The 16,990-nt window shown below is 44.5% G+C and overlaps 1 protein-coding gene across 1 annotated transcript in view; it reads left to right on the top strand.

Annotated features, from left to right (window-relative positions):
• The first annotated feature begins 4,444 nt into the window (after positions 1 to 4,444).
• Positions 4,445 to 16,990, top strand: part of LOC126212586 (uncharacterized) — an 85,969-nt gene continuing 73,423 nt past the window's right edge. Inside the window, exon 1 of the mRNA XM_049940016.1 lies at positions 4,445 to 4,779. Within this exon, the coding sequence (XP_049795973.1) occupies positions 4,445 to 4,779 (335 nt within the window). The remainder of the gene's footprint in view (positions 4,780 to 16,990) is intronic.

Raw genomic sequence — 16,990 nt, forward strand, 5'->3', positions numbered from 1 at the left:
GATTCGAACCTGCGACCGTAGCGGTCTTGCGGTTCCAGACTGCAGCGCCTTTAACCGCACGGCCACTTCGGCCGGCTAATCAAACAAAAGCAACTCATTCAGACGAGCTATTGGCCAAAAGCAGTGTTCATACCATAGCTGTAGTTCTCTCACACCCGTTCTCCCGCTCTTGCTGTGATATAAATATTCCCTATTGCCCTTGCCAAAATCACACACACGAGAAAGAATCAAAGGACGCAGAGCAATAAATAGCGTTCCAGCCAATTTACCATCCGGTTAATCAGTCGGCATAACTGTATACCAATGCGTCAAGGAATTGATATCAGATGATCTTGATAGATCTCTCTAGGTACCTCAAATTTCCAGGGTCCCTTTCACGTACGTTTCCTCTTCAAATGCCGATTGGCTGCAGTTGAAAACAAATTCATCACTGAACAATGGGATAAGTTTGTTTATCTCCTCTACAAATTTTTGGGCCGACTCCGTAGTTTGCTGTGCATCGTCAAGTTGACGCTTTGTTTGAAATTTTATTATCTCATGCCTTCCACTTCTGTGGCACTGTTTGACGTTATGCAAGCATCCACTGCTTCTCTTGAAATCACTATAATGTATGTCGCGCGCAATTTTATGTAGATAACGTAGTGGGTCACTAGCATGTACAGCCCGTAAATTGCATCGAGCATCCTTGAAACGTGCAAACATCAGTTTTTGCGATAAGTGCGCCTTGTCCTGCATTGAATGTCCGTAGTTTTTCTTACGCACTAACGGTCGTATTTCTGCGGACTTGTTCAAAATGTTCGTAATTGCTGTTTTGTTATGCTGTGTGTCACTTTCCAAGTACGCAATTATGTTTAGCACCCGCTCATTGGACAACGATTGTCCTTCACTACGTTTCACTGGAGACGGGAGTTGCGGCTCCCTGTCCGACAACGACGATTAACTACACCACACCTGTTTCAGTACCACTTTCTATTGCTATGCACGTGTCGTCATCACTGCACTCCTCTCGTGCATTGTTCGCACGGCACCAAGCATTCCACTGACTCATCTTGCAGAAAGGCTAATCTTTCATCCGCGGCTTTTTTCTCTCCCAGCGAAATTTCTTGGGTTCCTTTCTGACGAAATCTCAACTTCGGCTAGTGTTATTGAAGACATAATGGAATGTTTGCTTTGTTTATCGTTGCCATTGCTCTTCTTTGTATCACCACCAGTAGCACTGTGGCACTGTCGTGAGTTACTCGTCGACCAATCAGTCCAACTACGCTCTGCACCCTCGTGCTGTGAACAGCATTCGATACCTCCAGTCCCGCCCCTGTTGGCATTAGCAGCCAGTGTTGGGTTAGGAATGTCCGCCTCAATAGCGTAGCGGTACCGTTACCGCCTAGCTCCCTGGGGGCCCGGGTTCGATACCCGGCAGGGGACTGGGTGTTGTGTGTCCATTTTCATCATCATTGACAAGCAAGTCACCGGCGTGGCGTCACCTAAAAGGGACTTGCAATACGGCGGCCGAAAATCCCAGCCAACAACGCCATACAATCACTTCCATGGTAGGCAATATATGGGGCATCGAATGCCGTTAGATCTGACATGCCAGTACATGTGAAGGTAGTATCTTTACCCTTCGCTAACAGCAAACACGGAAAACAAGATGAGTTATTGGTAGCAGTGAAGCAGGAAATCCCAATGTTCCTTTTACATACATTTACATTAAAGGAGCTGCAGAATGCCTTTGTTTCACAGTTCCCTTCGAAGCTTTAAGGTGTGTCATCTAGAGAAATGTATTACCGAAATTTCATTACTCTAATTTTTTTTCTTTTTTTTTTTTTGTGTGCTGCGATTTTTCTCCGCCAGTGTATTACTGGCGAGCTATCCCATCGCTCGTCTCTGCCGGAGGAAAGCCCATAAAACTTACTCGCAGAGGTTCAGAGGACAAAGTGAACCTTAGCAGTCCCCGAGTAATGCTTTCAGAAACACGCTTGGTATCTGAACAACGTAAAAGTTTATCAAACGATAGAAACTGAAGATACAGATAAAACGATCTCATACGGAGGCAGAATCGAAGGGCGATTATTTAGTTACATACATTTGTAATTTGCACAGCCAGCTCTTTTCCAGGGCTTATAGGGTTTCCGGGCCTGTAGTGGTTCCAGGTTGTGGCTGGAGAACGGCCGGAGAACGCGAGCGGCCCTCCGGCGCGAGCCCCCCAGTGCGGGGGTGCGGGCCGTGGGGAGCCGCCCTGCCTGCAGCCGGCCACGCAGGCCGGGGGGTGCGTGGAGGGGGCGCGCCATCCGGCCGTAGCTCGCTCAGTGATGTAAGGAGCAGTTTCTTTTCGTTACAGAGTTTGTCAGGGAAAGTCCCTCAGTCACTGGCCGTAACTGTGGTGTTATTCCAGTACGGGAAGCTTCAAGTTTCGCTGCTCAGTTGACGGGAGCAGGCACTCGCTAGAATATACGAGAAACACAAGAATACGTCGCAGGTTACGTAGCGCGCCAAGTGAGTCAGTCGGCTCTCAGACACGACGAGGCCGAGGTCTCCGTGTTGGGTCAGGAGCGTGGACTTCTCCACTGTACGAGTCAATTACGTTTTTGGTATCAGGTGTGTATTACTCGAACGTTCACAGTGGTTAATTGCAATAGACGTACGCTATTGGCATCCCGATTTTTCGGTTAAGTAGTAGCCGCACGCAGTCCCATCACAAGCGACTTTATGTTTACAGCCCAGTAGTCACACCGACTGCGAGGGACGTCATCAGAATTAGCAGGCTCACTGGACAGGTACGAAACTTTTAGAATGCTTGCTCGCGAGGTTAGCTCACCGGCGAGGTAACCTCATCTTGACTCCCTCAGCGAAGCGGATCTGTCGGGTGTAGCTGCGCGGGCCGTCCGTCGTTTCCCTACAGTGACGTTACGCTTTCTTCTTACCTTTTGCTTCATTTTGCAGTCTAACTCACTGCGGATTTTATCACGCATTTGCTCAAAAAGACTTGAGTCGCCCTCGTCCGTTGTTGTTTCGTCCTTCGTGAGAGAATGAGCAGGCACAATACATTTTGTGTGTCCAGAGACTCTGCCGTGAACTTTCTGGCAGATGAAAACTGATCAGCACTTTTTAGTGCAGAGCCACTCTCTGGCACTCAGTGCCTTCATTGCTGCTTCACTTCCGGCGAGGAACCGTTTGCCAACCGCACTAGCACATCGGTCGACAATTTCAGTTCGATTATTTCTAAAATGATCTCAATATTAGATGAGCACTTCGCTATACATTTGTTTTCTCCCTGTTTCGTAATAGCTGAACGTTCCCACACAAGTACAAAGGAACAAAAGTGCATGTACTGCCTCGGAAGTGTAGAGAACAACGAACGACAGCGCGTCTGCTACTTACCTAATGAGATACCCTGGGTAAAAACGGCCACAACTAAGGGTAAAATACTGTTCAGAGGCGTATTCCAGCGATTAGAGCGAAAAAAGAGTGGTATGCCGATTACATCAATGAGAATTGCAGCTTTTCTGGCTGTGGTTGTTGTGACTTTGATGCAATCCTTGGCAGGTAGACTGTGATGAGATTGGCTAACTGTGTGGCGCTCTAGGACACGAGAGTACAGAATGTCTGGAGTCACCGTTGACGACCCAGCCTGGACTGGAGCTCTGGAGTCACCAGGAGAGGCTCCCGCCGCCTGCCGCTGCAGGGAGGGGCGCCGTCTGGAGCGGCCTGGAGCCTGCAGTCCAGCTGCCTCTCGTCCAGCCTGGAGTCTCCTGTCTAGTCCCGCACTGCCAGCTCCGATACCAACGTAAAACTGTCCCTCCCCTGGCGTTCTCCGAAGATTTATGAGCACGGGTCCATATGTCTTATTCCCAATCTCGCCAATCAAATCATTTAACGATAAGTGTATTTTTGACTTGCATAATACTGTCTGCGCGTAGCTAGTAACATCCCACGTTCCCATTGTAGCCGTGCAGAGCAGCATGGCTGACGTGCGGCCTCGAATTATTTTCTGGAAAGGATATCGAAAATGTTGCAAGTGAACTGTCTCAAAGACTCAGAAATGTAACAGCTGCGACCCATGTAACCAATTACGTATTGTATACCAAGTGGCTCCCCGTGAGATGGGCGAGAATGAGAACGAAGAATGCAACGTGCCACCCTCCACTCTGCTCGGGTCCTTGATGCACGGATCGTCCATTGCGATGCTGCGATCAGAACGAAGGCTCGTCTGGAATGACGGCACAGTGTTGAGTGTCCAGTGTTGTGGCGTCGGCGCAGCTCTGCCCGCTTCCTCGTCAAGGGGATCCACAGCAGTGGCCGCCGTGCTGACAGTCAGCTGACTTGCTGACCGTTTGCTTGCAAAAGTGTGCAGTACACCTCGCGCCGTGTCGAGAATTGTTGGCCGCTGCTTTCTTAGTGTTTCACTTTCAGTGGCTGTTAGTACTGGTGTGGATAGCAGTAGTCAATGGAAGCTCGTGTCAGTTGTCAGCGTGCTGACCTCGAGGTGAGTGAGCCGCGTTTTGCAGAATGGTTCCCGGTGGCCGTAGCATTCGGGACCCCGGAGCGTCCGTCCGCCGCAGACTCACCTGTGGAGCGCCTGTCGGCCCGCATCTGGGACTACGGACTGCCGCCGCCGCCGCCGCCGCCGCCCGCAGGTGGTGGGCGGCAGGGAGGGGGAGGGGGGTGCGCCGGCGCCCTGGCCGAGCTCCGCCGCCTCGCGTGGGAGGAAGCCTGGCAGCTCGTCGAGGAGCTCGACTGCCGGATCGCCGGCGACTGCATCGACTCCTGCTCTGTGCCGAGGTACGTACGCCACTCGACGCCGTATCTACTTAACTGTACAACTAATCCTGTTCCCCTTCCCTTAAATTTATTCTCAATGCTCTCACCTACATTTCATATTTTCCGAGGCTAAACCTCTGGCAATAAGTACTCATTAGTGAGACTCAAGGAGGCAGCTCGCTAATACCTTTTGCCTCCGCCTCTTCTGTTGACACTTTCCACCGATTATTCAATGTGCCTTGAGGCATATGTCTCTCTTCGTTCGCTGTCTCCACATATCGCTACAGGAGACAGTAAATGGTCTCATGAAGATAGTCAAACATTGAAAGCGGTGACCAGCAATAAAAAATTTTGCGATCGAGATTGATTGCCTTACTAAAATTTAATTTATATCCCTATTTCCTAACCGTATTATCAAAAATCAATAAAACTACTGTGTCACTTGCGACGACAACAGCTATAGCTTGATCTCGTAGTTAGTTGTAAATAAGTTCAAAAATGAACAATAAACTCAAACAGTGGCTAAATTAATTATTTTTTAGAAAGAAGTAATTATAGATTGGCGACTCCATGGCGTGTTGTGTGCACCACGACCAAATAGTGGATAGAATTGGAAAGAAAATCAGCATTGGCCGTATTTTGTTGTTTTATTGTCAGCATAATCGATTTTCGGTCACTTAATGACAATCCTCAGTGCTAGAAGCTAAAAATTTCCACAAAACGATCAGAGACTATAAAACCGAAAATCACAACTACATCTGCGTATGAACATAACAGTTGGTAGGAACATACCTGTAATATACAATTAAAATTGGTAGGCACTGGTATCAAGCTATAACCACAAGCTTAGAGCGATCACATAAACTGAGGCCGCTGTTTACATGCATCTGTACAGCAGACCTCGGTTTGACAGGGCTTGGAACGCCCTCTACGTGACGTGTGTCACGTGAAGAATTAATATTGCTGGTTTTGGAAGATATTAACACAAAATACTTCTTGTGCATTTGTGACTCATGAAGTAATTCAAATTTAAAATGTACGTAAAAAACATAGCAGACGAAAGTGGAAAGAAACATCTAAAATACACCGGCGTATTGTTTTTTTAAAAAACCAACTTACAAAACATAAGACAGATCGATAATAAGTTGTCAGAGTGCAGGACAAGTAAAAGATAAAGAAAAGGAAAAAGAATAATACATGAATAACATGAAATGAGGTACAACACAGTTTTTTAAGAGACATATTACCCACCATCTGGCGTGGGAAGTTAGAACTACAACGTTCGTGATTTACGTAAACCGTTACGTTAAGACTAAGGAGTCAAATATACAAAAAAAAAAAAAACAGTAATAGTACGAAAATGCCATTACGTAATAATTAAAATGTCGTGAAACACAATATTCATTATAAAAAAGTTTTGAAGGTGTAGACAAACAATTTTGCTACCGTGAAACATCCTGGCAGATTAAAACTGTGTGCCGGACTGAGACTCGAAATCGGGAGCTTTGCCTTTCGCGGGCAAGTGCTCTACCAACTGAGCTACCCAAGTACGACTCACGCCCCGTCCTCACAGCTTTACTTCTGCCAGTACCTCGTCTCCCACCTTTCCAACTGTACAGAAGCTCTCCTGCGAACCTTGCAGAACTAGCACTTGCGGAGACATGGCTTAGCCACAGCCTGGGGGATGTTTCCAGAATGAGATTCTTTCAGGAGTGCTAGTTCTGCAAGGTTCGCAGGAGAGCTTCTGTAAAGTTGGGAAAGTGGGAGACGAGGTACTGGCAGAAGTAAAGCTGTGAGGACGGCGCGTGAGTCGTGCTTGGGTAGCTCAGTTGGTAGAGCACTTGCCCGCGAAAGGCAAAGGTCCCGAGTTCGAGTATCGGTCCGGCACACAGTTTTAATCTGCCAGGAAGTTTCATATCAGCGCACACTGCGCTGCAGAGTGAAAATCTCTTTCTGGAATTTTGTTATCATATTTAACCGACATGATAATGTCCCTTTGGACAAGCTAACATTATTATAACAATGGTTATACGCTTCTGCATAAGCACTGGGTCATAACCCATACATACATGACATCAAACATATACGGTTGCTTAATGTAAAACATAGCACCCACAATTTGGCGTGGGAAGTCAGAAGTACCTATATCGTTCTTGATTTACGTAAAATATTACGTTAAAACTATGGTGTCAAATATATAAGAAATAGTAATAGTACGAAAAATGCCACTAAGAAACAATTCAAATACCATGAAACAATATTCATTACAGCAACAAAAAAGAAAAAAAAAAACGTTTTGAGGGTGCAGACTAACAATTTTGTTATACTTAACGATGCGATGGTGTACATATCATTTGTCCCATTTGGACAAGCTAGCATTTTTTATAACACTGGTTGTACGCTTCCACATCAGCATTGGGTCAGAACCCATATATACATTCACAGGTTGATAAAAGAGTAATAAAATTGCCAAGCAACCGGTTTTGAATACTAACAAAAATAATTTGATTTTACATAACTAATAGTAGCAGTTGGGCCCATATGAAATAGAAGCAGACCTAACAATACCTATAATTCTAATTGAGGTTATGGAAATAAATTTAAAATAAAAGGTGTGAACAAGTAGTATACATCATACATCGAGAAACCATCATGACTGACAAATGCACAAGAAGTATTTTGTGTTAATATCTTCCAATACCAGTAATATTAATTCTTCAAGCGACACATGTCACATAGAGGGCGTTCCAAGCCCTGTCAAACCGAGGTCTGCTGTACAGATGCATGTAAACAGCGGCCTCAGTTTATGTGATCGCTCTAAGCTTGTGGTTATAGCTTGCTACCAGTGCCTACCAATTTTAATTGTATATTACAGTTGTGTTCCTACCAACTGTTATGTTCATACGCAGATGTAATTGTGATTTTCGGTTTTATACTCTCTGATCGTTATGTGGAAATTTTTAACTTCCAGCACTGAGGATGGTCACTAAGTGAACGAAAATCGATTTTGCTGACAATAAAACAACAAAAAAGTAGTAATTATAGAGTCAACACCCTGCACCATAAGATAATAGTAATGCTCCACATCATCTGCTGTATATTAAAATCTCTAACATGGCAGCAGCCAACAACAGTAAAATTATGGAAGCCATAGGAATCATACAGCCAACCAGTGCCACATCACAAGTTCATTCAAACTTTTACCTTGGTTTACTGTTCATTAAGCCATGTGGCTATACCTTAGCATTTATGTAGATCATTTTAGTGTTGACTGAGCCTAATGAGCTGGTTTCTCTTTTTACACAATAAGTTAACATGTGTTACTACTAATTCCAAGGAAGACCGGTTTATATCTGTTGAAACATATGTAAAGATTTGAATAAACCTTTGACGTACAACTAGCTGGTTGCATGATTTCCATTCTTTCCATACATCATTAAGATACAATAAGACAGCCAGATTCAAGCCAACTTTTTGTTGAAGGATCATGCAATGGCATCACGATATTACCGCCTCTAGCCTCGAAAATTCCGTCAGTTCGGCACGGATGATAGTAAGGAAATTTTCTTCAGACGCGCAGCATCTACCCGAAGCCTGCCACTGATGATCAGATCCCGTAGAGCTACCAGTCAGCGGGTAAGTCGGCTGCCACCTGGCAGCTGCTGTTCCAAACAGTACCGTACAACGTCTGCGGCTATAAGACTGGGTTGTCTAGTGGGCGTCTCGAGGTGCTGAAGGGCGCCCGAGTGTTCGTGAAACCAGCAGTGTATGCACGCAGCGCTGAGAACACGACTGTGTCATCTGCTACAGCGCAAGTGTCCAGAAAATATGGCAACACTTCGTCACCGAGATTGCTGAAATAAACGTGCTGGTTCAGGTTCACATTAACCTTAATGACTTAATCAAAGTCATGGTGACAGAAACACCCCCATAACACCATGGAAGCACCACTGCCCTGAACTACATCCTCTACACACTGCAGCTTAAACGCCTCATTCGGCCGTCGGTCCAATCGACACCTCAATAAATTCAGAACAGGCGAAATCGCGACTCGTATAACGCACCTCCAACCAGCCATTGTGTTTTTGGCCCACTCAAGACGCGCATCTGTGTGTGTCTCTGTGAGCGACGGTCGCTGACTCGAAATGTCGAGTCTGTGCAGCTGCCTTCGCAACAATTGCTCGGCAGCTGGTTCAGATGGAGCTGCTTCGACTGGCAGTGGCAATTTGCGTCTGGTTTGAAACCGATCGCCGGTGACTAGGAGTGACACACGTCACCAGCCTCGTCGGCTAGAATCTTTTTACGCCACTGCCTTACATCACTACGAGTGGTTCACTATTCGTCGCAGATACTTGGACAGTCCGCGTTGACACAATAACAGATTGACGAGTTTTACTCGTGGTGTGGTCGTGGACATGTCCAAAGGCTAAAATTCCTTCCTGCCACTCCTCGACATCGCCACGTCGACCCAAGTGACCGCGCTGATTCCACGCGAGCGACTGGCACGTATACACCGCGATCGCCACCTCACCGTCACCGCTGACGTCAGAGGTGGAGGGTCACGTGACCGCCTGGTGCCTCCCCTGCACCACAGCGTCCAGCACTCCAAAGCGACCCCTGTGCTCAGTTAAGTGCAGGCATATCGTTTCGTCTGAGGAGATTATTTCATGCTTTCCAGAGGATCTGGGTTTTGTACACCTTCAGCCTTCACCTAATTCGCCATGATAAGCATCAGGTTGGAAATAACTTTGTAGTTGGTGTCCTGAAGCACACTTCGTTTGTTTTTAGTTTCACTCATAAATTGTGTATCATTATCGGTAAATTAATTTCTTTCTACAAAAGACGTGTCGTTTTACGATCACCACACAAGTGTTGTTATTGCTTTTAGAGGCATACTTGTATTGTTCACTGAATATATACACATTTCAAATCTTAGCTCCTCATTAACACATAATGCCCTTTTAATATCATAAAGGAAAACTTCTCTTACGTTCTGCAAGTACTATTTACATAATCACAAACTAGGAGTCAGGTTCTTATGCTATGATCAAGTGACAACATGATGAGTTGTGATTAAGTTCGTAACAGCTGCACAACATCGGGAAAATGTTTCCGTTGTGATATTATCGTCACGCTCTGTCAAGCATCGAACGACAATTCATTTACTTAGTTTCATTTTCTGTCAAATGCGGTTATGTCTCCATCATATTAGAAGTGAAATACACTCCTGGAAATGGAAAAAAGAACACATTGACACCGGTGTGTCAGACCCACCATACTTGCTCCGGACACTGCGAGAGGGCTGTACAAGCAATGATCACACGCACGGCACAGCGGTCACACCAGGAACCGCGGTGTTGGCCGTCGAATGGCGCTAGCTGCGCAGCATTTGTGCACCGTCGCCGTCAGTGTCAGCCAGTTTGCCGTGGCATACGGAGCTCCATCGCAGTCTTTAACACTGGTAGCATGCCGCGACAGCGTGGACGTGAACCGTATGTGCAGTTGACGGACTTTGAGCGAGGGCGTATAGTGGGCATGCGGGAGGCCGGGTGGACGTACCGCCGAATTGCTCAACACGTGGGGCGTGAGGTCTCCACAGTACATCGATGTTGTCGCCGGTGGTCGGCGGAAGGTGCACGTGCCCGTCGACCTGGGACCGGACCGCAGCGACGCACGGCTGCACGCCAAGACCGTAGGATCCTACGCAGTGCCGTAGGGGACCGCACCGCAACTTCCCAGCAAATTAGGGACACTGTTGCTCCTGGGGTATCGGCGAGGACCATTCGCAATCGTCTCCATGAAGCTGGGCTACGGTCCCGCACACCGTTAGACCGTCTTCCGCTCACGCCCCAACATCGTGCAGCCCGCCTCCAGTGGTGTCGCGACAGGCGTGAATGGAGGGACGAATGGAGACGTGTCGTCTTCAGCGATGAGAGTCGCTTCTGCCTTGGTGCCAATGATGGTCGTATGCGTGTTTGGCGCCGTGCAGGTGAGCGCCACAATCAGGACTGCATACGACCGAGGCACACAGGGCCAACACCCGGCATCATGGTGTGGGGAGCGATCTCCTACACTGGCCGTACACCACTAGTGATCGTCGAGGGGACACTGAATAGTGCACGGTACATCCAAACCGTCATCGAACCCATCGTTCTACCATTCCTAGACCGGCAAGGGAACTTGCTGTTCCAACAGGACAATGCACGTCCGCATGTATCCCGTGCCACCCAACGTGCTCTAGAAGGTGTAAGTCAACTACCCTGGCCAGCAAGATCTCCGGATCTGTCCCCCATTGAGCATGTTTGGGACTGGATGAAGCGTCGTCTCACGCGGTCTGCACGTCCAGCACGAACGCTGGTCCAACTGAGGCGCCAGGTGGAAATGGCATGGCAAGCCGTTCCACAGGACTACATCCAGCATCTCTACGATCGTCTCCATGGGAGAATAGCAGCCTGCATTGCTGCGAAAGGTGGATATACACTGTACTAGTGCCGACATTGTGCATGCTCTGTTGCCTGTGTCTATGTGCCTGTGGTTCTGTCAGTGTGATCATGTGATGTATCTGACCCCAGGAATGTGTCAATAAAGTTTCCCCTTCCTGGGACAATGAATTCACGGTGTTCTTATTTCAATTTCCAGGAGTGTACATCTCAGCATACCCAGATATTATTAAGCGAGCTAATAAGGTTCCTAAAACGTTGAGCTGTCACATTCGAAAGTGTAATTACATTAGGAAGTACGACACTAAAGCAATGGATGAGTTGCACTATTCGGGCAGCAATATAATTGTTGATAGCCAAAATAGACAGGATGTAAAATACAGACTGACTACAGGTCAAAAAGAAGCTCTGTAAAAGAGGAAATTTTATTGCTTAACATAAATTTGACTGTAAGGAATTCGTTTCTCAAGGTACTTGCCTTGAATATAGTCTTCTATCGAAGTAAAACATGGACGTTGACCAGTTGACACAGGAAGAGAATAGGGTTATTGAAATGTAGTATTAGAGCAAACTGTTCAAGAATAGGTTTGTAGATGGTTTCACTAATGAGGAGATACTGAGTCGAATTAGAGACAATAAAAAATATGGCACAACTTGACTAAAACAAGGGATAAGTTGGCAGGACCCCTCCTGAGGTCCCAGGGAATCGTCCGTTTGGTGATGGAGAAAAAGTTTGGGGAGTAAAAATTGTAGAGGAACACCAAGTGATGAGAACAGGAAACAGGTTCAAATGAATGCAGGTTGCAGTAGTTATTTGGAAGTGAAGGGGTTCGCACAGCAGAGTGTAGCAAGGAGAGCTGCGTCAGACCAGTCTTCGAGCTAACGACGACGACAACAAATAGCTACAAATATTGTATTGATAACGGTAATAAAGTTATTTCACATTAATGTATATCAGTAATAGGTCGGACAAAAAATCTTGCTGACAGATGGAAACTGCGTGTCAGGCTGGGACTCAAACCCAGTCCTCCTCCTTTTGGGGATATTCATCTCACCAAATAAAGTATCGAGATGTGAACAACAATGTGGGAATTGGGGGTCCACCTTGATGCAAAACACTTTTGTTGTTTATTTATTTAGTCCCCAAACTAGTTTCAGCGACAAATATCGCCATCATCGGTGAGCTGTTTAAATCTAAAACATACAAAAAACAGCATGGTTATAACACACTGTACAACGTGATTACACGTGTAGAGTTTGTTTCCTGAATACTATTTTCTGTGAGTACTTTCATAATAACTTGTTTATAATACACTACAGCATGGTTTTAAGATTGTTGTCGTTGTTTGCGGCATATTTTCTGTGTTTCTCTGTTGCCGTTTTTCTCGGCATACATCATGTCATCTGGAACTGTGTGGGCGCTTATCAGTAAACAAATACGAAAACGTGAACTTAAGTATGTCAGCGTTATGCAGTTGGGATTGCGGTAGTGTTGTGGATACAGTTTTGGTGTATACTAGGTTGTTACTTAGTTTCTCGTATGCTCATGTTCGCTGGACGACTTGCAGCTACTTTTATACACAGAAAAACATAACTTTCGCACTTCGTTCATAACGCAAAACATTACGCTATCTTGCCATTAGCGTGTGTCGCAAGAAATGTATCGAATGTTGCAAGAAGGCTATGAAAATTGGAACTGGAGTTATGACGACTTCTGTCCCTCATTTATGACTCTGTGTGTGATGGGCGAGTGGTTCTTTTCGTGTGTGTGCTTTCTGTTATGTGTCCTGGGCCTGTTCTCACAGAGCAGGAAAGGTTGTGATTTCGCAAAGTGTTGTGTTTTCGTTTATTACGTTTTTCCCTTCTACTATAGCCTTTTGTATGTAATAATTTTCTTCTACTATTGTTGGCACAAACAGAAAAATTTCTAGAAGAGAACGAAATAACCAAGATAACCTATGATCCAACAAAGATATCAAAGGAACCTAAAGACTCTCTTAAAAAGCATCACACGCACCCCTACACAGAACCAGACAAAAAGAAAGACACAAAAGAATGCTAAAGCTTTACTCTAAACAACCGTCCCAAAGGTCCACAAACCTCTTACCCCAGTCAGACCAGTAGTGGACTTCAGAGAGACACTTGTACACATTCCTAGAGAAAACATACACATACACAAGCAACAGAAGCCTTAAAACGGCAGGAGACATAATAGAGAAAATTAAGAGCATCAACATCCTCCCAACAGCAAAACTGGGTATCTTCTGACAATACATCCATGTACACACACATATCGACAGAAGAAACTATAAACATTGTAGAACAACAGCAAAAATAAATAAATTCCCAGACATACAAATAAATTAAATCTCATCCATTCTTAGGTTAATCACTCAACAAAACTGCCTGACTTTAAAAAACAACTTCTATTCGCAAAAAAAAAAAAAAAAAACTAGCCATGGGCTCCCCTATCAGTGGAACATTTGTCAGCATTTTCTTGGTTCATGTAGAGAAAACAATATTCAACAACATTTCAAAATAAGAAGGGTACAAAATAACTTACTGGTACCGATACGAGGATGACATAATTGTCTGGACTCGCATTCGGGAGGACGACGGTTCAATCCCGCGTCCGGCCATCCTGATTTAGGTTTTCCGTGATTTCCCTAGATCAGTCCAGGCAAATGCCGGGATGGTTCTTCTGAAAGGGCACGGCCGACTTCCTTCCCCATCCTTCCCTAATCCGATGAGACCGATGACCACGCAGTCTGGTCTCCTTCCCCAAACCAACCAACCAACCATAATTGTCTTATAGATGAAACACAAAACAGAAGAGCTACACAGAAACAACGACACAGTACACCCACAAATCCACTTCACAAGAGAAAGAGAAGAAAACAAGAAACTAAATTTCTTGTTAATGTTACTTAAAATCCGTCTTGATTGCAAAAAAAAAAAAAAAAAAAAAAAAAAAAAGCAATCAAGACGGATTTTAAGTAACATTATAAAATCACTGATTGCGGTTATCCCGTAAGACATTGTGTCTGTTTTTGCTAAATTTCTTGGATCTTACAACTGCAAGAAACAAGCATCATCATTAGTTTTCCATCTTAAGAAAACCCACATCCACAACCACTGTTATCCATAGGTCATCCATCCATGCGACACTGTGTAAATATGCCAGTTTCGGACACATGCTCCTCAGGATAAACAGAACACGTCTTAAACTGGAAGACAACACACAGGAACTAAATATAATCAAAAAAATTACTGTTGAAAATGACTACAAAATAGACCACATAAACAAGCTGAACACCAAAGTAAAAATGAAACACAAAAATAGTGGACTCCCACTGAAGAGCACAAGGAAAGAATCTGAAAACCCACAGGCAAAACACAGACAACACAGCAAACCACACCACATCGGGAAACGGAAACAGATGGTACACACTAACATACAGTTATAAAATATCACATAGAATTGGAAACTTATTGAAAAAGCAAGGGATCCCAGTAACATCCAAAACAATCAACAAAGTTCAAAAAAGGCTAAGACCAGACGAAAGAACCTCAGAAAAATTTAGCAATGATGGAATATACTAGCTCACATGTAACTCCTGTCACGCCGACACATAGGACAAACAAGCAAAAATTTCCGTACGAGATACACAAGGCACATGACAGCCCTAAAAAGTGACAGCACACATTCCACTTTCGCAGATCAGCTAATGAACAGAAACTATAACTCATTAATATCGAAAGTGATCTACACATAACAGAGAGCACACACACGCGAAAGAGCCACTCCCCTGTCGCGCATAAAGGCATAAATGAAAAATAGATGTCGTCAGAACTTCCATTCCCCTGTCACGCATAAAGGCATAAATGGAAAACAGATGTCGTCAGAACTTCCACTACAATTTTCATAGCTCTCGCGACACACGCTAACGGCAAGATGGTGTAATGTTTTGGATTTTGAACGAAGTGAGAAAGTTATGTTTTTCTGTGTATAAAAGTTTCTGCAAGTCGTCCAGAGAACGTGACTTCACGAAAAACTAAGTAACAACTCAGTATACACCAAAACTGTATCCACAACACTACTACAATCCCAACTGCATAACGCCGACATACGTAAGTTCACTTTTTGTATTTGTTTACTAACAGCCGCCCACACAGTTGCAGATGACATGATGTATTCCGAGACAAACGGCAACACAGAAACACAGAAAATATGCGGCAAACAGCGACAACAATCTTAAAATCATGTTGTACTGTATAATAAATGAGGTATTACGAAAATACTCACAGAAAACAATATTCATAAAACAAACACATGTAATCACGTTTTACAGTGTTTTATAACTATGCTATTTTTCCATGTTTTAGATTTAAGGAACCCATTGCTGATGGTGATATTTGTCGCTGTAAATATTTTGTGGAATAAATAAATAAACAAGAAAAGCGTTTTGCATGAAACAGGACCCAAAATTCCCATTTAGATTTTTTTTTTTTTTTTTTGTGCGAACAAGGAGCAAGTGGAAGAGCTCCAGATAAAATTATTGTATAGAGACATGACTCACGAATTGTATTCACAGGTTCAATTGTGGCATTATCTTTTCTCTGACACCTCATTCTCGGAATGGTAAGATGTCAATCATGGCATTTTGATATGCATGTTCCTGTCATTTCTTCCTAATGATTTGGGCAAATAGTAGAAAGCCTAACTCACAATAGAGGGAACAGGTATCGTTGTTTGACAAACAGTTTACAAGTTTTTCAATGTATTTTATTGACTTATACTTTTTGAAGTAGACATGAGGCACTCAGGTATCTGAAAGAAGTGACACATTGCCAGGAGAAATCTTTTAGCTTAGGTTCGGAGTATCTAGGTTCGACTCTACCAGACCTCAGTTCCTTCTTTTGTCTTGCATACTCTGAACGTCTGCTACTATTCCTTTCAAGCAACTGCATGTTGGCATCCAAAAATCTCATAATAAATGAAATGTGCTGTCATGTCAGTACGAGGATATCGCTCTCTTTAAATGAAAGTGTACTTGATATATGTGAATTACACCACAAACTGTATGGTGAGGTCGCTTTTGGCCTAAAACATCATTCGCTACTTATATGAATTCTGTTGTAATATTGTCTCACATGCTGTGATGGTGAATAGCGTTCCGTGAAGCGCTGGCAGTGTGGACAGTCCTTTAACTGACAGTGCAGCTTTATGCGGCCTCTCGATATATACAAAGATTACAATCTAAGTTCAGTCACAAAAACTCGCTTCTTAGACAGTTGTATTTCTTAAATAACACAGAGTAGTTAATAACTAGCATTTGAGATGTGGTGCTATAGACGAATGTTGAAAATTAGGTGGACTGTTAAGGTAAGGAATGAGGAGGTTCTACGCAGAATCGGAGAGGAAAGGAATATGTGGAAAACACTGATAAGGAGAAGGGACAGAATGATAGGACGTCTGCTAAGACATGAGGGAATGACTTCCATGGTACTAGAGGGAGCTGTAGAGAGCAAAAACTGTAGAGGAAGACAGAGATTGGAATACGTCAAGCAAATAATTGAGGACGTAGGTTGCAAGTGCTACTCTGAGATGAAGAGGTTAGCACAGGAAAGGAATTCGTGGCGGGCCGCATCAAACCAAAAAAAAAGAGGAGGAGATTAGTGTTTAACGTCCCGTCGACAACGAGGTCATTAGAGACGGAGCGCAAGCTCGGGTGAGGGAAGGATGGGGAAGGAAATCGGCCGTGCCCTTTCAAAGGAACCATCCCGGCATT

Source organism: Schistocerca nitens, chromosome 11, assembly GCF_023898315.1.
Source record: "Schistocerca nitens isolate TAMUIC-IGC-003100 chromosome 11, iqSchNite1.1, whole genome shotgun sequence".
Classification (NCBI taxonomy): domain Eukaryota; kingdom Metazoa; phylum Arthropoda; class Insecta; order Orthoptera; family Acrididae; genus Schistocerca; species Schistocerca nitens.